This window comes from Pogona vitticeps, chromosome 1 (assembly GCF_051106095.1).
Source record: "Pogona vitticeps strain Pit_001003342236 chromosome 1, PviZW2.1, whole genome shotgun sequence".
NCBI lineage: Eukaryota > Metazoa > Chordata > Lepidosauria > Squamata > Agamidae > Pogona > Pogona vitticeps.
This window is the reverse complement of record NC_135783.1, coordinates 321525810-321552582: the sequence shown is the minus strand read 5'-3', so window position 1 is coordinate 321552582 and position 26773 is coordinate 321525810. Positions and strand designations below refer to the sequence as shown.

General features: G+C 42.1%; 1 protein-coding gene across 20 annotated transcripts in view; it reads right to left on the bottom strand.

Moving 5' to 3' along the window:
• TMEM63C (transmembrane protein 63C) overlaps positions 1-26773 on the bottom strand; it is a 104021-nt gene that overhangs the window by 8870 nt on the left and 68378 nt on the right. For all 20 annotated transcript variants that reach the window (XM_078393085.1, XM_078393119.1, XM_072986468.2 and 17 more), the window contains 15 exons: positions 24646-24788; positions 23916-23967; positions 23155-23263; positions 22616-22689; positions 21879-21959; positions 13404-13524; positions 11297-11430; positions 9719-9841; positions 8314-8467; positions 7656-7762; positions 6751-6837; positions 5200-5265; positions 4737-4899; positions 3890-3995; positions 1444-1611 (listed from right to left, as the gene is read on the bottom strand). In XM_078393085.1, coding sequence (XP_078249211.1) covers positions 1444-1611; positions 3890-3995; positions 4737-4899; positions 5200-5265; positions 6751-6837; positions 7656-7762; positions 8314-8467; positions 9719-9841; positions 11297-11430; positions 13404-13524; positions 21879-21959; positions 22616-22689; positions 23155-23263; positions 23916-23967; positions 24646-24788 — 1688 coding nt within the window. The remainder of the gene's footprint in view (positions 1-1443; positions 1612-3889; positions 3996-4736; positions 4900-5199; positions 5266-6750; positions 6838-7655; positions 7763-8313; positions 8468-9718; positions 9842-11296; positions 11431-13403; positions 13525-21878; positions 21960-22615; positions 22690-23154; positions 23264-23915; positions 23968-24645; positions 24789-26773) is intronic.

Here is a 26773-nt window from a genome sequence, read left to right as displayed (position 1 = left end):
GACCATGAACCTCAGGTCCAAACATTTCCATTAGAAGCAGAGTGAAGGAAGCAGGAACCTGTCACATATCTGAAAATCCCTCCACTTTCCTCAGTAATGCCATTGGCCTCAATACTACAATATCTATTATCTTTGATTTCTGGAAAGAGAAGTACTGGTGGCATACTTAGAATTCCCTGCTGCAGAACAAAGGAGGGCCCTAGAGCTCTCTGGTAGGAAATTTGAAGTACAGTGGTGCCTCGCTTAACGATTGCCTCATTAAACAACGAAACCGCTATACGATGACTGTTTTGCGATTGCTTTTGCGATCACAAAACAATGTTTTAATAGGCAAAATTCACTTCCCGACGATCGATTCCCTGCTTCGGGAACTGATTTTTCGCTAGACAATGTTTTTAAAACAGCTGATCGGCAGCTTCAAAATGGCTGCCCGCTATGTAAAATGGCTCCCCGCTGTGTTTTTGGACGGATTCCTCGCATTAAAGGCACAAAAAATGGCCGCCCTTATGGAGGATCTTCGCTGGACAGTGACTTATTCAGCCCACTGGAACGCACTGAATGGGTTTTCAATGTGTTTCAATGGGATTTTTTTATTTCGCTTAACGAGGATTTCGCTGGAATGGATTATCCTCGTTAAGTGAGGCACCACTGTACTTCATGAAACAACATATCCCAGGATTTCATAGGAGGCAGCCAAGGCAGAGGTGGAGCTTGATCACAGTGAAGCCAGCAGCTCCCAGCTAACAGCTCCCAGGAAAACCTGGAACCGCCCGTCCCGTCGTCCCTCTAGAAAGGGGGGGATGGAAGGGGAGGCCAGGAGAGGTCACTCCCAAGCAGATGGTGAGCCCAGAAGGTAGAAGTTTTGGCAACAACTGGGTCTTTCTTCCCTCTGAAAATTCACCTAAGCACGGACCGGAGATGGAAGGCCATCTTATGGCAGAAAGCTGTGTGAAAACTCCACCCCCAATTTCCAAAGGAGAACAAAAATACGGCCAAAAATACACAATAACAAAGTAAGTCTTTGATTTATGAATAACCTCATTAAGATGCTAAAGAAACTAAATACTTAATATGAATATATTGGATGATTGTATACTCTGTGTTCTCCTATCTTCAAAACCCTTTCCCCATCCCTTACACTTCCTTTTACCTTTTGTATTCCCTACCCTATTCCCAGTAGTTTAAAAAATAAAAAAAATATTTTTTTTAAAAAGGTGGCAGCCAAGGCAGTTAAACGGGAGCCAAACTCTTGTAACTGTGTAGTGCAAACAAACAAACAAAAACCACCTGGGTACAAATCAACTTTAGAAACTGTGGCTGTGTGAGCTTCCGTGGCCATGGAGTTGCTGCCCAACCTTGTGCCAGTTGATGCTAGAGAAGCCCTAGGCTTTTAAAGGAACAAATGTCTGTTTCGGGAAGGCTCAGGTGGCGCTCCTGACCTACCTAGACGAAGGATGGAGAAGAAGAGCAGCCAGAACATGCAGAGGGTAGGAGCCACCACCACCTGGCTGACAGCGGCAGAATGGATGCGTTGGTTCATCTTGGTGGGGATATAAACATAGTAGATGTTGTACCGGTCCACCATGTACTTCAGCAACATATACAGCAAACCTGTGGGGGAAAGAGATTGGAGAGGATGAGGTAAAGCCCATGGCTACTTGTAGGAGACTTTGCTTGCTGAGAAGATGATCAATGGGATGGAGCCTAGAGAGATGCAGTAGCGGGAAGGCTTCTCTTCAAACTTAAAAGAGGAAGGGCTTTTGTTTGTTTATCAGTGTCTCCCAACCAGCACAGGAGGTTCAGTCCAGGAAATAACTGTGAAATTCTAGCCACTACTCAGTGGGAGAGCACATGCTTGAATCTTGTTATATGCCATCAGGTTGCTTCTGATGTATGACGATCCTATGAATTAATGACCTCCAAAAGGTCCTGTTCAGGTTTTGCAAACCAAAGATTGTGGCTTCCTTTTTTGAGCCTGTCTACCTTATGTTTGAGTTCCCTCTTTACTTAATGCTTCCCACTTTCTCTGGCATTACCGTCTTTTCCAGTGAGCCTTGTCCTCCTTGTCACGGATCTAAAGTATAATAGCCTCAGATTATTTTAGCTTCTAGTGAGAGTTCAGGCTCAATTTGATCTAGCACCCAATTATTAGTCTTTCTGGCAGTTTGGGATACAGTGGTGCCTCGTATAATGAGTGCCCGGTTTAACAACGAATCCGCATAGCGATGCGGATTTTGCGATCGCAAAAACGATCGCATTGTGATGTTTCCTATGGGGAAAAATCGCTTTACGATTGTTCCCCATAGGCCCCATTTCCCCCCAGCTGACCGGCAGGCGCTTCCGAGCGCCCGCAGTGGACGCTTCCCCGGAGGTCGCTCTGAAGCAAGCGCCGCCCAGCTGGGGGGAGAAGGTTCAGAGCGCCCGCGGTGGACGCCTCCCCGGAGGTTGCTCTGAAGCCTGCTTTAGACCAACCTCCGGGGAAGCGTCCACCGTGGGCGCTCGGAAGCCAGCTCTGCCCAGCTGGGGGGAGAAGGTTCAGAGCGCCTGTGGTGGATGCTTCCCCGGAGATTGCTCTGAAGCAGGCTTCAAAGCAACCTCCGGGGAAGTGTCCACCACGGGCGCACCGAAGCCAGCGCCGCCCAGCTGGGGGGAAATGGCCGCCCGCAGCGTTTTTGTGCCTCGCTTACCGAGGCCGCGAAAATGGCGGCCGGATGGGGGATTCTTCGCTTACCAGTGCGTTTTTCCCCAATAGGAACGCATTAAATGGAGTTTAATGCATTCCTATGGGTTCCCCCCCCCCGCATAGCGAAGAATCCGGATAGCGACGTTAATCCTGGAATGGATTAACGTTGCTATGCGGGGCACCACTGTATTTGTAAACCTCTTCTCCGGTAGTGTGCAACAGGTTTAATGGCTGCCATTTTTCAAGTCCAAAATTATCAATGGCAAAGCAGAAAAAAGCCTCTGATCCAGATCTTACATTGCTGCTGTCAATCAGAGCAGACATAGCTACTTGTTTGGAGGAAATGTCCTATTAGTCTATCCTACTAGTTATTGTATATGTTGAATGTTTGTATTATTTTCTTCTTATTGTGTTTTAATATTGTGTTGCTTGTCTTGTTGTTGTCAGCTGCCTACAGTGGCCTTGCTGCCAGATGATGTGGAGTATAAATCTAATAAATAAATAAATAAATAAATAAATAAATAAATAGATAAATAAATAAATAAATAAATAAACAAACAAACAAACAAACAAACAAACAAACATGTCTTATTGACTATTCACTATTTATTCCACTATATCAATATCCTGTTGCTATAGCACATTGTTGGCACTAAAGTATATGCTAGGTTAACTGTATAATGACATGTGTGTATCTAGCATTTCATTTATCTTTTAGACAAACCACTGTGTTTGCCACCCCACATCCGGGTCAGGACTATAGGCTAGAAAGGGATTAACTCTTCGTTAATGTCATAGTTTACAGTTGTAATTCCTTGATTAGGCCTCATGGATTTGTCTGTCACTGCAGAGCCTATCTGCACTGGCTAGGGGTAAAAGCAGGGGTGAGCAAACTCCAGTGGCGTGTGCGGGGGGGGCTACATGCCATCACTGGACTTTGGAGAGCTGGCCACAGTATACTTAGTTTAAACAACTGAATATGTGGTGTGGAGGAAGTGCCCAGAGGCAGTGAGCCTTCAAACGCAGCAAAATTGCCTCCTAGATACCACACAGGGACTTTTTGAGCAAATATTTTCTTGATTTTTTAAAAAACTGGCTATAGCGCTTTCAAGGTAAAAGGGGTCTGTCACCCATTCCAGTCAAGACTCTATAAAGATGGTTAAAGACAACAGAAGGTGATTTGGGGGCACCAGCCTATATACTTACCAAAGGGGACAATAATGGGGCAGGTGATACTGTAGGTCATGACAACAGCAAATATGCAGCAGGTCCAGGCATACTCCAATCCAAACTGGAACTCATAAGCTTGGTTCTGTGGAAAACATAACAATCCTATTATCTCGATGCCTTCAGCTTTATTATGAGAGTGAAAGTTACTCTGAGGGGAGTATGACAGCATAATCAACAAGTCCTGCAGAAATATCATGAAACCATGGCTTTCTTTCTTTAACTGAGTATTTGCATACGAGTACCCTAACTGTGGTTAAGGGTTTTTACCATGCTTCAACAAAGAAGAAAGTGTCTTTTAAAGAAAGAAAATCAAGCTATTCAACAAGTGCCATGTAGCTCTATGGTACATATTACACGACATGAGTCAATCCAACAGATGTACATTGAATAGACCAGTGATCCTCAACCTTGGGCCTCCAGATGTTCTTGGACTACAGCTCCCAGAAGCCTTCACCACCACCTCTGCTGGCCAGGATTTCTGGGAGTTGAAGTCCAAGAACATCTGGAGGCCCAAGGTTGGGGACCACTGGAATACACGTCTACTGCTAAAGACTGTTTGCAAGTGGTCTTCTCTCAAAAAATTCTCAAGAAGCTGAACCTCAAGCCTACCCAGCTGTGAATCTGGATTTCCTAAAGGGGCAGGGGGGTGGAGTCTAGTGTTTTTCCAGATTATTAAATGTTGATGATATCAGAGAAGAGAGCTGCCTCTGGGCAAAAAGTACAATTCAGAAGATTGCAGAGATAACAGGCGTTCAGCCTTCTAGTCCACAGAACAAAATTTTATACACCTGAATTTGGTTGAGAAAATAGCAGAACCACACACCCGCTTGATGTGGAGCCTCTCTGGTTCAGACTTCGCAAAGCAAAGCCGTGTGGCATAGACAATAAGTCCAGGGATGCGCAGAAGCTCCATGGCTGTCCCAATCAGGCTGGAGGTGATGACATAGTTGACAAAGAAGGCACCATTATCGGGGAGGAAAACACACCTATACAGAAAAAGATCAATGAGGGATGAGAAGAGAAACAGAGAAAAGAGGCTTTGAGAACACTTGACAGTACTTGGGCGTTTCCAGAGATTTTTGTAGAGAGTCAAGGCTGTATAAATGTCCCACATGTATGGATGTGCTTTATGTACAAGCAAAAAACCAATCCTATTATATTATATTATTTTATTTATTTATTTATTTATTTAACTTATATGCCGCCCACACTACCTGAAGGTCTCTGGGCGTTCAAACTGGGTAATCTATCTTACTCACACACATCCCAGGTTCGACCATACTCACTGAAACTTTATCTCTGCCCGATCCACAAAATGGGTGTCAAAGAGCCATCGGAAGAAAAGATCCAAGCTATAGGGGGAAGAACGAGAACAGGAATGGATTATAAACCTATGGTTCTACAACAAAATAAAGTACAGTGGTGCCCCGCTTGACGTTAATCCGTTCTGTTAAAATCGCTGTTAAGCGATATCGTCGTCAAGTGAAAGAAAAAAACCCATTGAAATGCATTGAAAACCAGTTCAGTGCATTCCAATGGGCGAAATACCTCATCGTCCAGCGAAGCTCCTCCATAGGGGAAGCCATTTTCGATCGCTATATTCCGGAAATAGGTCCGGAAAACAGCGGGAGGACATTTTGAAAACCCAACGAGCAGCTGTTTTTGATCGTCGGGAAGCGAAAAATCAGTTCCCAAAGCAGGGAGCCGATCGCCGTGAAGCGGATTTTCCCCATTGAAACATCATTTTGCGATCGTAATAGCGATTGCAAAAAACTCATCGTGAAGCGATTTTGTCATCTACTGGGGTAATCGTCAAGCGGGGCACCACTGTAAACCTAAGTTTACACATGGGTAGAAATGTATTCCCTCCAGTTCACTGGTCAGATTCAGAGATGAGGAACATGTGGCCCAATGGATAATCCCGTCTTTCCATCAGTGAGCTCACTGTGACAAATATAGCTTTCCTTTCCCTAGAATTTCCTCCTCACAACAACTTGATGATGTAATACAGGCCCAGAGAGATTGTGGCTGGCCCAAAGTAACCAAGGGAGTTAAATGGATCAATGGGGACTAGTATCTGAATCTCCGAAGCACCAGTATAATACCCTGACCACCTGCAATGGACACAATAACAGGCCTATTCAAAAGAACATGCCTTGCTTATGTCAGGGGTGGCCAGAAAGACAGACTGCAACTCACCCGTAGAACTCTCAGTAATTTGCAGCCAGTCATTCTGGCAGCCACTGTCTAGCAAAGGCAACAATGAAAGAATTCCCTCCCTAGACTCCTTAGATATAAAAAACTGAGGAGACTGGGTGAAAACTAGGAGTGGGTTTTTAAAGAAGGACTCTGAACGCAGTTTTGGTCTAAAACCAAATTCCTCAGCTGAGCATGGACACAGAGGAACCTTGTTCTTTATTTTGGTTTATTTATTTTGTTTATGCCATGCAGCACTATTCTGTAAGCATAATATCTAGTTTGAAACTAAATGCAGAGCTTTCTGCTTTGCAGAATGCACTGAAATCCACTGCCCTTATTTATTCACTATTTAACAACAATAATAATCCTGTATTCTCGAAGGCTTTCAAGGCCAGGATCCAATGGTTGTTGTAGTTTTTTTGGGCTGTTTGCCTGTGTTCTGGAGCCACACAGCTCCAGAACATGGCCAAACAGCCCAGAAATCCTACAACAACCAATAATAATCCTTCCAACCCCAGTCAAAAGTTTTCAGCTGGCTCTGACTGGTGGAATGTGGGGCTTTGATCAAAAACAAAACAGACTGTGCTGCCTTAAAGTCAGCCCACAATTGTCTTCTGCTACATGCAATTTCTCCGTACCTGCTCAGTCCTAGTGAAGGCAAGATGATAACCATAAATACCAGGAAGAAGTAGCATTTGTGCATCGTGATCTGGTTCTCAGTTGACCTAAAGAAAGCAAACCATGTTTATCCCTTAGAGAAAGAAGGTTAATGAGTATGGCACAGTACAACGATGCAAGAGAAGATGAGGGAAGCTAGCCTGGAATCCTGCAGCAAAACATCTGAAATTATACAACACAGCATCTCCAGACTTGATGATAACTAGGATAACTGGAATATAATAAGCAATGTAAACACATTTACATGTATTTTAATAAACTAACATGGGACAGCTATGTTAATTCTGCAGCAGGCAAAACAACCAAGAGTCCTGTGACATCTTAATGATTAGCACATTTTTATACCTTAATAGTGGTTCCCAAACTTGGGTCTCTAGATGTTCTTGGACTAAAACTCCCAGAAGCCTTCACAACTAGTAGTGCTGGCCAGGATTTCTGGGAGCTGTAGTCCTTGGGACCCATAGTTGGGAACCACTGGCTTATAATATAAGCCATCCGGGGGTTACTAGGAGTGTTGCAGGACTTTAAAGAGTTATTCTTTGTCACAGAGTGAGAATGGCATGTTTGCGGCAATTTACATAAATACTGAAACCCAGCAAGATAGAAAAAAAGTAGTGGCCCCCTAAGTAATGGAAGATCCGCTGAAAACATCTCCAGACAAACTACACTTTATAAACATGAAATGTCCTAAATTCATTTATGCATGGTTTTTTTTAAAATCCATTGCCTTAGCTACTTAGGTCCCTCAAGAAACTCTGAAAATGTGTCAGTGCAACCAGATCCAAGCCTAAGTCGAGGATATGCAGAGATGTTTTCAGATAAAAATTATTTAAAGGGTTGTAGCTCTAAGTTGGAGAGGACTAACCTTGTCCAGTGTGATTCAAAGAAAGCTGAGTAGTACACAATGAAAGGGAGGAACACAGAGAAGGCCCAGAGCAGCAATGTGGGGAAGAATTGGGTGACAATCGGGTTCTGAAATGGGAAGAAAAATGTGAGTAAAATAAAATGTAGTTCTTTTTAGCTGAAAACTCAGTGGCTTTGTCCCCTCCTCCCCATATGACTTCCCAAGATTCGTCTCGCCATCCATTCCCAGCTTCATCTCTGCCTTGATAAGGCTTCAAAGACAAAGGATGCGAATGGAAAATCTGCACTGAAAGGATTCAAACAACTTTCTCTTTCTGTCTGTACATCAGGGGATCCTCCATATCCTTCCTCCTCCAGTGCATCTCCTCATTTAGTACCAGTATATATTTGCAGATCAAAGAAGATAATGAGTATCACACAGAGCATGCAGCAGTCCTGGCTTGTCGGGACACAGATCCACTAAAGGTCCATCATGGAGAAATTTTGCTAGAGCTATTATTCCTAGCTCACTAGACTGGCTGATTGGCTTCCCTTTGGTGGGGACAATGAGCATGGAAACGGCAGCCCCAGAAAGGCAGGGAAAGACATGTTACCCTCCGTAAAAGGGGGCCCTAGTATCAATAAGGCAGAATCCCACCAGGCGGCGGTGGAGATGGCACCTTGAGGCTCTCCACAGGCTGTGTAACGTTGAACAGGTCCATGGTGTTGACAATGATGGCAGGTGTGGTGAGGAAGAAGAGGAGGATGAAGAGGCAGATGTTGAGCAGGACAAATCGTACCCACCACAAAGCACCATGGACAGATAAATTCTCCCTACAAGAAAGAAAGAAAGCATATGCATCATGTGGTGTGCTAGGAAGACCTAAACATATTAGTATCTTGGTAAGACCTCTCTCCTCAAAACAATACCCAGTTCTTCAACCATCAATGGCAATTAAAGATATGACTCCTTTCACCCGGCCTTAGCTGTCATAATTTGGGGGTCTCTTCTTTGTCTCTCTTTCCTGTGAGGTTCAGCTGCTGGGGATCTGCAGAGGGGGCTTTTGGTGATAGCTTCTCAGTTGTGGATTTGTTCCAGCAGGGCAGGGATGGGACACAACTTCTGGCCCAAGAGCAGAAGTCCATCTCAGAGAAGTACTTGTGGGTGACATTCCAATGGGGGGGGGAGACAAATGGGTGGGACACAAAAGATCAGCCTATTTGAACTTAAAACATTCACTGCTAGTGATTAAGCAGTAAGAGAGGCATTTCAACTTTTTGGAGTGGGGAAAGAATCCATACAAAAGCTGGGAACCTGCCAAATTATGGTCTCACTGCTGGGCCACAGGGCCAGCCTGGGGCTCTGGGGAGCTGGCCCTGGCCTCATGGCTTCAGATTCCCCACCCATGCCATTGAGGATCACCTAGCATACCATTTAAGCAGGAAGCAAAGATGTTTATATTTGCAATTCAGTATATGATGTGATTCACCTCTATTATAGTTTTATCCATTCTGCTGAATGTTCATTTTAATTAATTTTTGCTTTCTTAATGTTTTCTGTTTTGACTATTTTCATCACTTTATTATATCCTGCCCTGCATGTGTTTAACTGAAGGACAAAACAGAAAACCTTAAAATATATTAATTTACACAAAATCACAACAATGGTAGGAAAATATGGGAGATTTTGTGAGTTTAGCCATGTAGCCACAGAGAAAAAAAGGACTCCATAAGGCACCAAGGTGATCAAAGAGTCTCTCGTCTCTCCAGTCTTCACATTACACATCTCTTTCCCTTGCCTAATGTTAATGGCCAAGTAGGCTTTTGTGAACAGAAGCCCCACTTCAGATGCATATAAAGAACAGACTACAGTGCAGAAAAGCTTATTATCATATAATACTTGCTAGTCTCTAAAGTATCACAAGACCGACTCATTCTTTTTCTTCCAACAGGTTAGCATGGCTACTCCTCTTGAGAGTCTGAGCTGGTGGATTTCCAGTCATTGAAATATCCCAATATTTGGGTATGGAACATTTTAACATTTGGCTCTCTCTGCAATTAAGACAGCAAAGCACAAGAATTTACCAGATGATGTCACTGGGTGCAGGGGCATAGCTGACCCCCCAGAAATGGGACTTCACCACGGTGGTAACTGATGACTGCTGTGGATGCCTACGGCAGTAGATGCAGTTGTAATCCTTCAAAATACTGGGGAAGAGAAGAACATGGAATAGTTTTCAGTTCCCCTGCTGTAGAGAATCACTGGACTGGGAGAGAATTTGCAGATCTAGTCCTACTTGTTTGAAAGAGTTGTCCGCACAGTAATCCACATGCACCCAGCACATTAACTTCCACCTACAGATTCAGATGCATGGGAGATACAATGGTTAAGCACATGGTAGCTCATGCTGTTGTTTTATGTGCCATCATTTCTGACTCATGGCAACCCTATAAATGATGATCTCCAAATGTCTCCAAGTGATCTCCAAGGACATGCATGGGGGTGGGGGTGGGGAGCCATGATTTCTGACTTGTAGTCTGTGGGCACTATGGTCTGTATGATTGGATGGTTGTTTGTGCCATTGCAGTCAAAAGATCAGTGATTTCTATGGTGTAGTTGATGGGCGGAAATGGGATCTTTGATGGTGATTTGGCTAGGATCACACAAAAAGAATCATATAAAATCATCACAATCGGTTCTTGATTTCATGGAACCGCCTTTTACCCAGACCCCAACACAAACTGTATTTTCATAGCTTACATGAGTTTCTGAATATTTTTTAAAAAATATTTAAAATACTTGTGAGTAAACCAGGTAAACTTACTCATGAGTAAACAAGGTAAACCTAGGAGTAAAACATGCTTTAAGATAAAAAACTCCAGTAATTTCATAGCTTAAATGAGTGAGCTGCTGAATAATATCAATGATTTAAAAATATATTTAAATTTTTTTTTCACAGGCAAAAGCTAATAATGTGTGGACAGGAAGGAGTTAAATGCAATCTTTCACATTGCACCCTGTGTGGCAGGGTTACAAGTGACAGTCTTCCGACCCCTGCTCTATCCAGCTGCCTGCCTGACTTCGGACGGATGTTGACTTGTCAGAATTCTATCCTATGCAAATAGTTCAGTTAGCATGTTTGCAAGTTATAAAAAAGCAAGCTATTTCAGAGCTTTTCAGGCTTCAAGAGTGTTGGACGAGGGCTCAGGATACTTGGATTGAAATTCCCATTTGGCCATGGAAACTCAGTGAGGGGGAGAATGAATAACCACTCCTTGAGTATCTCACCTGTCTAGCAAACCCTCTTAAGGTTGCCCTAAGTCTGATGCAACTTGAGGGCACATAACAGCTCAGCATCACGCACCCTGTAGTGAACAACCTGGTTGGCTTATTTCATGCATCCTTTAGCCTAATTTTAACCAGCACCCCTCTGGACAAGGAAGAAGCGGGGCAGAGGAGAGAAAAAAAGTAGATAGCAGAGAGAGGGTGGCAATGGGAAGAGGGTGATAGGGTGGGAGAGAAACAGAGGCAGGGCAAGGCCAGAGGGGTGGCTCCACCTACTTTTGGTCCCACAAACCAACAGACCTTGATGGAAGGTAAGCTTCAATAGAAGAGAAGACTTCCCCACTTTAGAAAAAGAGTTAGGGGGAGGGGATGCTCACGTTGCTGTCATCCTTTCATCCTGGAATGTGACAAAAGCTATGTCAAGGCGCTTGAGCGCAATGCGGCTGCGTTCGGCATTAAACTCGTCTGTCAGTTTCTCCTCCAGCTCACCATAGTATTGTTCAGCATCCACCTAGGAAGAGAGAGAGAGGGAGAGAGAGAAAGAAAGAAGAAATATATGTGTTTCCTTTATTCAGTTTGGAAAGCTACTAAAATAAACATTGGACAAAGTTAATACAACCCCAAACTTTTCCAATGATTGCATTCATTGTCCATTTCTCAAAAGCTGCAGAACCTTACAGTTCTTTGGCAAATAACACAAAATGATACAGGCCTGGCATTAATCCCAGAATTTCTATCCTACGAATAAACCGATTAGGTTTTTCCTAATGAGATTAAATAAAAGTCAAAACCTAAGGTTCCACACTAATACTGGTGTCAAACATTTGTCAGATGCCAAACTCTGTCTCACAAGAGTTGCCATTGGAGTGAGTCAGCTATCCCAGGAAGCTGTGTGCTTGTGCGGGCAAGTGGGATTAACTGAATCATACCTGTCCTGTTAGACAGATGCCACAGGAAAAATAACAGAAATAACCATGTCAAGGAGATTTTTGTCTTGGTGGAAGGAACTGCTTGGCAGCTGCCAGCTTGCATTTTCCAACAAAGCCACCAGGGGGTGGCATCCAGCTGACATAGGCTTTCAGAGTAATATACGAGAGCTTATATTAGTTTTTGACATTTTATTAATCTGCCTGGCACCCTGAGGGCCTTTATTCCCTTTTGGCTGAATGCTGTGGTTAAAAAAACATTCAAATAATGGCTAAAAATTTTAGCTCAATCCCTTCTAGCTCCAAGTTACTGGGTCCATTTAAACTTTACCTCATGTCTCTTTTTACCTACTTCTTTTAATACCTTTAGCACTTTCTCACCTCGCTGAACTTAAACAACCCCCCTCATGCATTCATTGAATACATGAGTGGGGGTGATGGGGATATCGTATTGTTTTACGATATATTTTGATAGTTATAATCATGATTTTATATGATTATATTTTATGATGTTTTATAACTATTTGTTAGCCGCCCCGAGTAGACTCTGTCTAGAGGGACGGGGTAGAAGTCAAATAATAAATGAATGAATGAATGAATGAATGAATGAATGAATGAATGAATGAATAAATAAATAAATAAATAAATAAATAAATAAATAAATAAATAAATGCATTTGGCCAGGAACTGCTGAAAACATTTTGCTGCCTGAGGTGGAGAAGCAAATCCACCTCCTGCTGCCCAAGTTAAGGTGCACAATACTTAAATACTATGTAACTTTATCCTAGTGCTACAACACCCCTGAAATCAAGGTGCACAATATCTAAAGCTGGTCATGTTGCTCCAACATATAAAGCAGACAATTCCACATGTTCCTCTTTCCATCCCGAGAATAACGTCAAATGAAATGAGCACTTGTCTGCCTTTTCATGACACCCAATAACTACGGTTTGAGGTAGCCACCTCACTTTGCTTTACAAAAAGGCCCTGTCTTGCCATCAACAGTGCTTCATGTTGGGTGCTCATAAAGGTGAATCCCCCCCCCAATATATAAAGATACGCCCATAGGCCTTCTCCACAGGAAGAAGAACCATGGTCATTCAGAGAGTTTGTGAAGGATTTGTGTGTGGATCTGTGGGTTGGAGGAGACATGCATATACAGAGCCCCTTCCCAATTCTCTCAAAGACACTACCAGAGCTGCTGATGGATGTGAGACAGCGGAGAGGCAAAGCATGTAGGTGTGATTCCAGAGCTCTCACACGTGTTCAGTAAATTCATGAGATGGGTGTCCCTCCTGTTCTAGTGACAGCTAGAAGTCCATGGCTTCAATCTCAGTTCCACCATGAACTCAACTATGGAGGGTTACTGGAAGTATTCAGAAAGCCTCTCTCTCTCTCTCTGTCTCTCTGTGCTGGTCTTTTCTTCCTTGTCACAGTGCGAAATCTCACAGAAAAAGATAAAGGCTTAGCCCAGCTTGGTAGCTGACATATAAGCACAGCAATGGTACAACAGACCACCAAAAATACCCATGTGTATGTCCTGACTTCCATTTTGTACCTCTTCAAAGCCACAGATACTGCAACAGAAGATGCGGGAGCACGGGTGGATCTTAATCATGATTTTCCCCTCTTTTTGTGCCTTGGTAGTAAAGTAAAGCCTCCCCTTCATTGCCCGGCGCCTGTCAGGAAAAGAATTAGAGAGAACAGTTAAAAAGGCCATCTATTTCTTCTACAGAAACAGGATCAGAGAGGAAAGTTAATGAAGCCATTCCTTTCTTCATTACATTCAGAGTTAGTGTTCCCTACTTATGTGCTATGGAAATCACATAGCTTAAACTCCTAAACCCAAAATCTAGCATTCAGATAATTTTGTATTTCTTAAAAAACTGAAGAAAAGCAAATCTTAGAAAAGTGAGAGTTTAGCACTGATTACTACGAAGAAAATAGCTATTATTGTATAACATTTGTGGAGAGTGCCATAAAACCATAGGTGGCTATAACTGACAAGATTATGTTGAGGGAATCCTTCCACTATTCATAGGATGGATCTCTTTCACTCTCCTGTCTAATTACTACATCAGAAGACTCTTTCTAAATATAATTAGGAGGATCATACTTCTCAAAATGGTTTAGAAAGGCCTGCTCATTCATTAGTGAGGATAACAGTCCCTTTCTGCTATTATGGGACACTGTTAACTTTAGCAGCACAGGATAATCTGCTTATTGGTGGGACTAAATTTTCATTTTTCTTGTAGTTGTTACATATTATCAAGTTACTTCCAACTTAACAGTGGCCCTGTTAATTAATTACCACAAAAGTTCCAATCATTAGTCCTACTCTGATCTTGGGAACAAAAGGCTATTTTATTGTCCCACTCCATCTCATTCTTGGTTTCCCTCTTCCTCTTTTCTGACTATCTTAAATTTTTCCTAGCATTACTCTCTTTTCCAGTGAGTCTTAAATCCTCAGAATATGTATAAAATACAATGTTGGCCATTGCTTTGTTTTCCATATTTGTTGATATATTCTTATTAGGATTTTGACAGATTCAATTTCTGTAGCTTGAAATAGTTCAATTGGTATTCTATTCACCACTGGTGATTTATTTCTTCCAAGTACTTTGAGAGCAGTTTTCACTTTACTATCTAAAGCTGCAGTCTTCATCACAGAATTCTTTTTCAAAGGAATTTGCCATCTGTGTATTTTTTCTGTAGAGGTCTTTAGTATATAGTTTCTTCATCACAGAATTCTTTTTCAAAGGAATCTGCCATCTGTGTATTTTTTCTGTAGAGGTCTTTAGTACATAGTTTTCACTTCCTCTTTATTTTCTGCTGATCAGAGAGTATGTTTCGTTGTTGATCTTTCAGTATCCCTAATCAAAGTTTAAATTTTCCTTTAATGTATTGGGTCTTCTGAAAGAGATTTTGCACTTTAACTCTTTTGTCATTCTCTTTTGTGCCTTTGCAATGATTATTAAAACAGATCTCTTTGTACCTGTGTGCCAGTCATTTAGGATTCTGATCCTAATTCTGCCCCCTTTCTACGTGTAATTATGATCTGTTGTCAATCATGGAATCATAGAAAAGTAAAGCTGGAAAGGGCCTACAAGGCCATCAAGTCCAACCCCCTGCTCAATGCATGAATACAATCAAAGCATACCTGCCAGGTGATTATCCAAGTTTTTCTTGAATGCCTCCAGTGTTGGAACACTCACCAACTCCTGAGGTAACTAGTTCCACTGTTGTACTGCTCTAATAGTTAGAAAGTTTTTCCTGATATTCAACCGATATCTGGCTTCCTTTAACTTGAGCCCATTGTTCCATGTCCTGCACTCTCAGATGATCGAGAACAGATCTTCTCCCTCCTCTGTATGACAGCCTTTCAAATATTTGAAAAGTGCTATCATATCACCCCTCAGTCTTCTTTTCTCAAGGCTAAACATGCCCAATTATTTCAGCCTTTCCTCATAAAGGTTTCCAGCCCCCTGATCATTCTTGTTGTCATCCTCTGAACTTGTTCCAATTTGTTAGCATCCTCTTTGAAGTGTGGCGTCCAGAACGGGACACAATACTCAAGGTGAGGCCTAACCAGTGCTGAATAGAGTGGGACTAGCACCTTGCGGGATTTGGAAACTATACTTCTATTAATGCAGCCTAAAATAGCATTTGCTTTTGCAGCCACATAACGCTGTTGGTTCATATTTAGCTTGTGATCTACGACAATTTGAAGATCTTTCTCGCTTGTAGTTTTGCTGAGCCAGGTATCCCCCATCTTGTAACTGTGCAATCAGTTTCTTTTCTTTGCACTTATCCCTGTTGAATTTCATTCTGTTGCTTTCAGCGCAGTGCTCCATCCTATTGAGGTCATTTTGAATTTTGTTTCTGTCTTCTAAGGCATTAACTATTCCGCCCAATTTGGCATCATCTGCAAATCTGACAAGCATTCCCTGGATTCCCTCATCCAAGTCATTAATAAAGATATTGAAGAGTACTGGACCCGGGACTGAGCCTTGGGGTACCCCACTTGTTACCTCCTCCCAGTTAGAGAAGGATCCATTAATCATCACCCTCTGAGTATGATTCTGTAGCCAACCTGACACCTGATCTATCTAGCCCACACCTAATAAGCTTGCTAATCAGGATATCATGGGACACTTTGTCAAAAGCTTTGCTGAAGTAAAGATATACTATGTCTACAGCATTCCCTCTGTCTATCAGGGAGATGACCTGATCAAAAAATGAGATCAAATTAGTTTGGCAGGAGTTGTTCTTGAGAAATCTGTGTTGGCTCTTAGTTATTACTGCATTGTTTTCTAGGTGCTTGCACAATGACTGCTTTACGATATGTTTCAGAATTTTGCCTGGGACTGATGTCTGGCTGACTGGTCTGTAGTTCCCAGGTTCCTCTTTTTTGCCCTTTTTGAAGATAGGGACAATATTGGATAATGGATAGCGGTTCTGAGAGTTCTTCAGCCAGTTCCTTCAGTACTCTTGGGTGCTGTTCATCCAGCCCTGGAGATTTTAACTCGTTCAAGGTGGTAACTCATTCAAGTCATTCCTTGACTATTTGGTTATCTATCTCCAGCTGCAATCCTGCCCCCCCCCCACACTTGCACTTCCAGTTTGTTTGGAAGTTCATAGTCTGTCTTATAGGAAAAGACTGAAATAAAATAGGAATTGAGCACCTCTGCCTTTTCTTTGTCCTCTGTTATCATTTTTCCATCTCCATTGCGGAGCTGTGGCATTATGTCTTTTGTTTGTCTTTTGTTACTCACATACCTGAAGAATGCTTTTTTATTGCTTTTAAGATGGTTGGAAGTGTCATTGAAGCTACCAACAAGAATTTGACCCAACTCTGGGAGGCAGTAGAAGACAGGAGGTCCTGGCATGCTCTGGTCCATGGGGTCCCGAAGAGTCGGACACGACTTAACAACTAAACAACAAGCTAACTTCAGTTCATTCTCAACTTTTGCCCTCCTAATGCCATCCTTGCATTTCCTTCCTACTTCCTTGGTGGCCTGGCCTACTTTCCACTTCCTGTATATGCCTTTTTTGTTTTTAGGTCCTCCCTGAGCTTTTTGTGAAGCCACACTTGCCTTCTTTGCCACCTCCCACCTTTTTTCTTGTTGGAATGGTTTGTAGTTGTGCCTTTAGAATTTCTTTCTTTAGAAACTCCCAACTTTCTTGGACTCCTTTTCTTGTTAGCATCTCCTGCCATGGGACTTTACTTATCCTTGTTCTGAGATTATTAAAACTGGCTTTAAAAAAAATCCAGCAGAAGTGTGTGGCTACACTCTGCTTTCATTTCCTTTGAAATCAAGAACTCCAGGAGGAAATGCTCACTCTCGTCTAAAGTCCCCCTTACTGGCACTTCCCCCACCAAGTCATCTCTGTTGGTCAGAATCAAGTCAAGGATAGCAAACTGTCTAGTTTTTTTCTCCACATTTTGTAGGACAAAATTATTAGCCACACAAACCAGGAATTTCTTGGAAGGGCCATACTTGGCAGAATTTACCTCCCAACATATATCTGGATAACTGAAATCTCCCATCACTACTACGTCGTGTCTCTTTGAAAACCCTGCAATTTGTTTTTCAAAAGTTTCATCCACTTCCTCTCTTTGATTGGGTGGTCGGTAGTAGACTCTAGCTACCAAGTTCCTTTTGTTTTTTACCCCAACTAAATTGATTCAGATGCTCTTGATGGGACAGCCAATCTCCTCCTCCTCTATTTCTGTGGAGGAATGTGTATTTTTGACATATACTGCAACTCCACCTCCCTTTTTATCCTCTCTGTTCTTTTTGATCAGTTTATATCCCTCAATTGCTGTATTCCGGACATGGGAGTCATCCTACCAAGTTTCAGCTATTCCTATCAAGTCACAGTTACCCTCCTGAATTAAAATTTCCAGTTCTTCTTGTTTGTTTCCGCTACTCCTGGCATTTGTATACAGACCCTGGAGGTTGCGTGATTTATGGTCTGTTTGTCTTTGCATATTTTGATCATGATGAGGATCGTTGCCCTTTTGATCAGTTTGGTTCATTCCTCTTATTTTGTGTAAAGCTTCATTTACCCTTAAGTCTGTGCTTCTGTCTCCCTCCGCCTTCCAATTCACTTTAAAGTTCTCCTGATGAAGTTCTTCATGCTGTGGGCAAACACATTCTTCCAAGTCGTCGTTAGATGGAAGCTGTTTCTCACTAGCAGTCTTTCTTCCAGGAAGCTTAGCCTGTGGTCTCAAAAAAGAAATCCCTCTCGTCGACACTACCTTCGTAGCCAGTCATTCACCCAGACAATCTTCCTTTCTCTTTTGATTCCTCTTCTGAGCACCGGTAGGATGGAAGAAAAACACTATCTCGGCCCCAAAGTCCTTGAGTTTCCTTCCCAGAGCTTCAAAGTCAGACATGATATCTCGGTGGCTCCCCTTGGCTGTGTCATTTGTTCCCACGTAGACAAGAAGAAAGGGATATATATCTGTAGGTTTTATGAGTGATGACAATCCTTCCATCACATCCCTTATCCATCCTCTAGGGATACAGCAAACCTTTCAAGTCCATGGATCCTCCCGGCATATTTTGGCCTCAATTCCACATAGTAGGGAGTCCTCTACTACAACTATTCTTCTTTTTGTAGGGTGTAGGTTCAGGGACTGTATTTTGCTGTGCTTCAGCCCTGCTCATGTCCTCCTGTGGGGTCTCCTTTGCATGTTGTCCGACCGACTCTTCTTCAAGTAACTGATAGCAGTCTGTTGTTCCACTGGGGAAGAGTGTCTTCTCCTTCTTTTGTTCCTAACTTTTCCATGGTGGTTTGTGTTTGTAACCTCTACAGCATTTTCCTCCACTGCAATGTTTCAGTTTTCTTCCATCAGCAGTGCCCCCTCTGACAGCTGCTGCTGCTCAAGTGTTCTATCAATGTAGGTTTCATCTTCTCTTATCGCCTTGAGTGTGGCTACTCGCTGCTCCAGGTCTCTGACTTTCTCTTCTAACCGCACCACAAGTTTATACTTGTTACATGTATGCAGCATTTTACACTCAGGAAGAAAGACAAACATAGCACAAACTTTGCAGGTAACAACAACTGAGTTGTCTCCACCCTCCATAATCCCTTCTAGCTTTTTTACTTTCAACTGTTTGTTTAGCATACCTGTCTCTCTTGTTTTGTTAGTTTAAATGTAGTTGTACATATACCTAAAGGAATGAAAAAACCTTTGTTAGGGGCCTTTCCCCACGAACCCCCGCGGCAAACTCCCTATTTGCTTTCCTTTTTGCAACCTCCGGTTGTGAGCTCCCTGGGTCTGCCTTGAGCTCTATTTGTCAGCTGAGCTCTGCCCGGAGTCAGGAATTAAATCAATATTTTTAACAGTTTAATTAGTCATTTATCAAGGCTTTTCTTTTCTTTTGACTATGGGATTATTTTTCCCCCTGCATTAATCCCTGATAAAATCTCTGGTTTCATTCCACATTTCTTCCAATTTACTGTGAGAACTGATGTCAGTACAGTGGTGCCCTGCATGACGACGATAATCTGTTCCAGCAAAATTGCTGTACAGCAAAATCGTCATCATGTGAAAAAAAACCCTTTGGAATGCATTGAAAACCAGTCAATGCATTCCAATGGGGGAAATATGTGATCGTCCTACGAAGATCCTCCATAGGGCGGCCATTTTCCGATCCCTGTCTTGTGAAAATAGGTCAGCAAAACAAGTTCATTAAGAGTTGAGCGCTTGCATTCTTTCATTTTAAGATCTGAAAGCATGTCCATGAAGTCAAAAATGACTCAGCACTGCTCGGTTCCATGCAAGGGGTCGTCATAATGCAGGGCACCACTGTAATTTAAAGTTTTTCTTTACAGGGACTTTATATTTGTTGTTTAAATTATATTGTTTAAATTATACTTTGTCATTATGATTGTTTGAGTGTTCTCCGGCTTTTCTCTAATTGATGACATCAATAATTTATGATCTATATCACAGTCTGCTCTTGGACTTGTTTTTGTAGGAAGAATAGAAATCCTTTCTGTTTCTGAGCCTGTGTGTGTGTGTTTAGTCGTTTAGTTGTGTCCGACTCTTCGTGACCCCATGGACCAGAGCACGCCAGGCCCTCCTGTCTTCTACTGCCTCCCGGAGTTGTGTCAGGTTCATGTTGGTTGCTTCGCAGACACTGTCCAGCCATCTCATCCTCGGTCGTCCCCTTCTCCTCTTGCCATCACACTTTCCCAACATCAGGGTCTTTTCCAGGGAGTCTTTTCTTCTCATTAGATGGCCAAAGTACTGGAGCCTCAGCTTCAGGATCTGTCCTTCCAGTGAGCACTCAGGATTGATTTCCTTCAGAATGGATAGGTTTGTTCTCCTTGCAGTCCAGGGGATTCTCAAGAGCCTCCTCCAGCACCACAATTCAAAGGCATCAATTCTTCGGCGGTCTGCTTTCTTTATGGTCCAGCTCTCACTTCCATACATCACGACAGGAAAAACCATAGCTTTGACTATTCGGACTTTTGTTGGCAAGGTGATGTCTCTGCTTTTCAAGATGCTGTCCAGATTTGTCATCGCTTTCCTCCCAAGAAGAAGGCGCCTTTTAATTTCAGGGCTGCTGTCTCCATCTGCAGTGATCATGGAGCCCAGGAAGATAAAATTTGACACTGCCTCCATATCTTCCCCTTCTATTTCCCAGGAGGTGATGGGACTAGTGGCCATGATCTTAGTTTTTTTGATGTTGAGTTTCAGACCGTTTTTTGCACTCTCCTCTTTCACTCTCATTACAAGGTTCTTTAATTCCTCCTCACTTTCTGCCATCAGAGTGGTATCATCTGCATATCGGAGGTTGTTGATATTTCCTCCGGCAATCTTAATTCCGGCTTGGGTTTCTTCCAGTCCAGCCTTCCGCATGATGTATTCTGCATATAAGTTAAATAAGCTGGGGGACAATATACAGCCTTGCCGTACTCCTTTCCCAATTTTGAACCACTCAGTTGTTCCATGACCAGTTCTAACTGTTGCTTCCTGTCCCACATATAGGTTTCTCAGGAGACAGATAAAGTGGTCAGGCACTCCCATTTCTTTAAGAACTTGCCATAGTTTGCTGTGGTCCACACAGTCAAAGGCTTTCGCATAGTCAATGAAGCAGAAGTAGATATTTTTCTGGAACTCTCTGGCTTTCTCCATAATCCAGCGCAAGTTAGCAATTTGGTCTCGAGTTCCTCTGCCTCTTCGGAATCCAGCTTGTACTTCTGGGAGTTCTCGGTCCACATACTGCTGCAGCCTACCTTGTAGGAGTCTACTGTCTGTTTTTCTTGTACGCTGAACCCTCTAGTGGTCTCCATGTATAAAATCATCTGTTAGATATCCTGAAGTGTGCACTTAATAAACAAACTCTTTATTTCATATATTTCCATGAGTCAATTTCCTGCTTTGTTTCAAACTCATCAGCCAAATTCTTCAGTAACGTTTTGTTCCGCAACATTTCTTTTTTTATTCCAAACACTTTCAGTTCCTTCTTCTTCAGCGTCTGCAGTTGAATTAGGGTATGTTGATATATTTTCAATGAAGTCTTACCGATACCATTCGGTCACACTTTACATTCCACTCCCTAACTGCCTGAGCTACATTTCACTATCAGAGCCACTGTTTCTTCTGGATTTCACGTTTCCAGAACAAAATATTCTATAATCATCTTACTCCAGTCCACTTAGGTTCCTTTTCACCAAATAATGCAATATTCCATTTTAAACATTCCATATATATTGTTTTTATATGGGTTTCTGCCATTATAGATGATTAGAAGAGGAAAATCTTTTAAGAGCTAATTATATGTGTCACAGCAGGAGATTCTCTCACCTCGTACCATTTGCAAATTAGATTGCTTTACTTTGTGTCTAGTGTCGAGGACATAAACATGAGATTCCTCTGAAGTCTAATTTCTCAAACTTGAAAGACTGCCTCAACCATGCATATACTTTGAGTTCTAATTATGAGCTACCTATGATGTCTATTTCTGCCTTCAGAACAAGTCGTCCCAGAAAAAAAAATCCTGAAACCTACCTCTCTGAATCCAGCTTCATTAACTTGCGAACATCAGAGCAGAACTGGACTCCGGTCACTGTGCAGCTTGGGTAAGCCTCACTGTGAGGAAGGACAATTAAGAGTGGTCAAAAACGAATGCATTCATTGGGAAGTAGATGCCACGAGAAAGGAGAGGCTGGGATGTGCCAAGAAAGACAGATCTCTCTTTTTAAAAATAAGTTTTATAGGAGTAGCTCATTACAAAGGGGGAACTGTCTTCCAAAGTTCAGAAGTCTGTCTTTATTAGGCCAACTCACAAGAAGAAGTATTGATGTTCTCCAGAACTCCTAATCAGACCAGGTTGTATACAAAGAAAGACAGAGAAGAAAGGAGATAAAACCATGCTATTGAAGCCATGGAATCTGCAGTTTAAGGCACAAGCTTGACAATAAATGTCAGTGTAAATGTAGACATTTAAATTAGGCTCCACCAGGTGCTGTGATGGTTTCTGGTTGCTGTCCATCCTTTAGCAGAATGTACAAATTCATTTATAAGTGGAAAACTGTCTAGTGAAATAGAAATCAGAACAGTTTTTAACCAACAAAGCAATAATCTTGTGAGAGGCGAAGAGATCACTTAGTTTCATGGCTCACTGCAGACATGAACCCAGACCTTGGTATTCTTAATCACAGTCCTCACTGGCTCTGTATATTGTTAACTGGACTAGAATGGGATGCAGTTAGAGGGAAAGACTTTTTCCATGTAGTTGTGCTTACTGGAAATGTTTGACAACAAGGGAGGGATCCGTGATCTCTTTGGGAATCCTGGTAACCATCAGTGTCCGGGCCACCTGGGATAGAAGGGGAGAGAAATGAAGATATTCAGCAACTACAGGACTAGGAACAGCTTCCCATAAGCAGGGTGTCTAGAATGTTATATTAATAAATCTCAGTGTGGACATTTGGCAGATGGGTAAGACTTACACTCTGCCCAAGAGTCACAGCTTTACTTAAAATGCAAAGATAGCAAGATGCCCAGAAAGAATTTTCCTTCTTAGTTCACAGCTCTCAGTGAGGCTGCAGTGTAGGATACCTATTTATTTATTTATTTTATTTGTATCCCGCCTATCTGGTCGGGTGAGGACCACTCTAAGATGCATCTGAGTCTAGTGTTGGCCAGCAGTAGAGGATTAACTGGTTGACAAGACAAATGTTGTCCTCAATCCTGCTGCCTCAAGGTGGAGAACTTCCCTGCCAAGTCCACTTATGCACCAGTCAACAAAGAGAAGTTGTGAAAGAGGCTGCTGCATTCTTACCCTCTCGTTCTCCTTGTACTCAAGTTGGATGGAGTGATGAGCCACACAGAGGACAGTAATGATGAAATAGAGGAGGGAAAAGATACTGTGTAGCCACAAGAGGCGGTCACTTTAAAAGACAAAAAAAAGGGCATTTTTTTGAAACTGGAAAAAACAAGGACATTTAGCCAGAAGGATAAGGCAACAACAGCTGTTTCCTGATTTGGGCAGACGGACTCCCTGACAGACATAGCAGTTAAGAAAACAGGCTTCACCTCTCACATCAAAGTGCAATGGGTGAATGGCTAAGCTCGGGAGGATCTGGTGTTGACCTAGCTGAACATTATTACTGCATTTTGAAGCAAAAGAAGCTCTCCCCATGCTTGCAAGGTGAGCAGTCAAGAATAACTTTCTGATGAAATTGGTACCAAGGTTTTTTTTTTACATTATAAAGGATGGCAAGTGTTGTGGGGGAGGAAGGGCCATACAAACACCAGGAATTTTAAAAAGAAAGAAAAGAAAACAGCATATTACAGAAAAAGGTGGTCTTGAATTTGTTAATATTAAAGAATAGCAATTTCCGCAAGAATTCCTGAAGTAGTCAGCAAACCTAGCTGGTCTGACTCTCCCCTCTTCTCCACTTCACCTTGAATCTCTCTTTCTCTCTCCCCCTTTCTCCTTTGCTCATTTCCTCCCTCCCTTCCTTCCCCTTCCCAACTTCCTTCTTTCTGAAAGAATACAAACAGAAAATAATGTACCTCTAAGGAATTGTGAACACTTACTCTCTGGGAACATTTGCAATAGTGGTTCGGCCAAAATTAGTTGGATGTGTTCCTGAAAAGGAGATAGAGAAGGAAATCAGTGAGGAGATGGCAGACATGCAAAATGAAGGGCACAAATGCAAAAAAATAAAAAATAATGCTGTCTTGAAGGAAAGAAGTATGTTTTTACAATGGCATTATATCCATTCCATCTTAATCATTTTGATTCATTTAGAGCATTTCCTAAATATTGATTCAACAACCATGACTAGGATTAAAGAATGTAAAAACAGTGAAGTCCAATCAGCATGTAGGGAAAAAGCAACTAATCCTAATGGATCAACTGATTAAAAAAAAAAATCATGTTTAGCTGCCTAAATCAGTTTATCTGTCTCAGTTTCTGACACTGAGCCAAACTAGATAGAAGGGCAAATCCATAATTGCATTTATTTTTACACAAAAAAACAAAAACAATTTTCCATCCTTCTGCTTCATGAGAGGCACATTCTAAAGCTTCAGTCTGCTGTTAGCTTCTTTAGTTAGTCAATTCCACTGGTTCAGGACTGAACTGAGTTGTTTCCCCAGTACTGAAAGGAATATTAAATTCCCCTCTTCCTAGTAGAGCAGTATCTCTGGAATCCTTTGGGGACCTCACAGCCACTGGTCTGTTCAAGACCATCGAAACCCCTCGCCCATTACCACTGAGGCCTGACTTTGGGCCCTGCTGTGGGGGATTTAGAGCGCTACATACCTAGGAGGTCGCCAGAGAAATTGACAGGGAGGATGACTGCCACAGAAAGCACACAGATGATCAGAAGCAGCACCAGTAGGTGCCTTTGGAAGGAAAGGTAGGTGGTAGCATCAATTCCACACTTGCTTTGAATTTCCTCATCTCTGAAAAAATGTGAAGAAATGTCAATGTAGAACCACAAATTACCACCCTTCTTTCTTTTCCTTTTTCAGAGAGAAAGAATATAAGTGCCAAACTTTAAGACAGAATATATTCCCTGATTCTGCCAACAAGCAACCAGGCTACAATGTCTTTATATAGATTTACATCTATATTTCTAAGGGAATAAAATAAAAAAGCATGCTCAGTAGAGAACACCAACAGTGGAGACTAGTCATATAAATTGAGAAAATGGCTGAAATTCAAACTCTTCACAGGCTCCTTGGCCTGTTACTTATGTACACTGGCCTAACTACAACACCTGAAACTGCAGCAATAAATTGCTGCCAGTTAAGAAGTTGATGCCTGCATTCTTTGTCACTTGCCAGTTGTATCACCAGGCATATTATGAGGAATGCAAGTGTGGACTCCTTGCCTAGTGATAATTCACTTTGCCCTTGCACTTATGCCAGCATGTGTAAGTAATAAAATTCTGGGCACTGAATTTAAGAAGAAAAAAAAACCCTTTTGGAATTCTGTATAAGATACAATTGTAAGATTAGGACACTTTTGCATATTGATTAAAATATGGAAGGATGAAGATTTATTTGACTAAAAAATAAATAAATCTTGCATTATGATGTGCCACAAACATTTTTTTAAAATTTCTGCCCTTAGCAACAACATCAACAATTTTAAACTCCTGAGAAGTCATACCAGCCTTTACCAATCTGGAACCCTAAAGATCCCTTTGATTACTACTCCCCAACATTCTCTAGCCAATATAGCCAAAACAGATCAGGAAGGGTTGGGTTTCATCAAGAAAAAAATGGCATTTATTTACTTTCCATTAGTGGTGGGAAATCATTCGTCTTCTTATTTCCTCCCCTTTCTCCTCTACTTCTCTTCTGCGATGACCAAGGATGGCTAACAGTCTATTCCTATCAGTGTCACTTCCCCTTATATTTACTCTTAAGTCTGTTGTACATCTGTGATTTTTTTAAATAGATGAACAAAAGTGTTAGCCAAAATCCTACTGGCTTTATTTATTTATTTACTTGATTTCTATACTGCACATCTAGAATGTGCCTACTCTTAGCAGAAGGTTTATGTAATTTGCTGCAGCTAATTGTAGTTACTTGACAAGACATTGGAACACATCCAGATAGTGCAACTGCACACACGATTTGACATGCAACTGGGATGTGTCACAGGACTCTTATCCATTAGTCACACCTAGACACAGCAAGTTACACAAATCTTAAGCCAACACTAATGCAGCACAGTGTATGGGATTATGGGAGTATGAGTTAGAAAATGAAGAGGAGATTGACAAGACTACCCACCTTCCCATGCTACCACAGCTGTAGCTCAAATGGAGCTGCCAAGCAGAGTTGCTTGGGGGAGCATCTGATCAAGAAGTGGGGGCAGCCAAGGTCCATGAAAAGAGAAAGCTGGGGCAGGCAGGAGGTGGCCAAAAGGTGAAAGAAAGAAGCATCCTGGGAGCAGAGGGAAGACCTGCATGGGAGTGACAAGGTACTGTGCCAGGAGAGGTGCCGTGACAGGCCAATAAAAGAGTGATAATGAAATGTCCGATGGGAAGGGAAGCCTAGTGAAAGTGATGTGTTAATTGTGGGAGACCAAGTGAGGTGCCTGGAAGGGAGCAGACAGAGAACTCATTGTGCCCCTCCCCATAAAAGGGAACAAGGAACCGTAGGTGTTAAGACTGACGTAAACTCATGCCTTAAGTATGTGTCTGAGGAAGTGGACTGGACCTCACACAGAAATAAAAATGTTAGCCTTAAAGATGCCAGACGCCTTAGCTTTATTGTTTTCTTGCTGCTGTTGTTATACATATTGAAATAGATGGATATGGCTAACTACTTGAAAATTACATATAAATATGATTTTTTGAACTTATTTTCTCACAAAACATTTATTTCTAGCCATATTTTTCTCAGAAGTATATATTCTTACATCGATTTTGCAT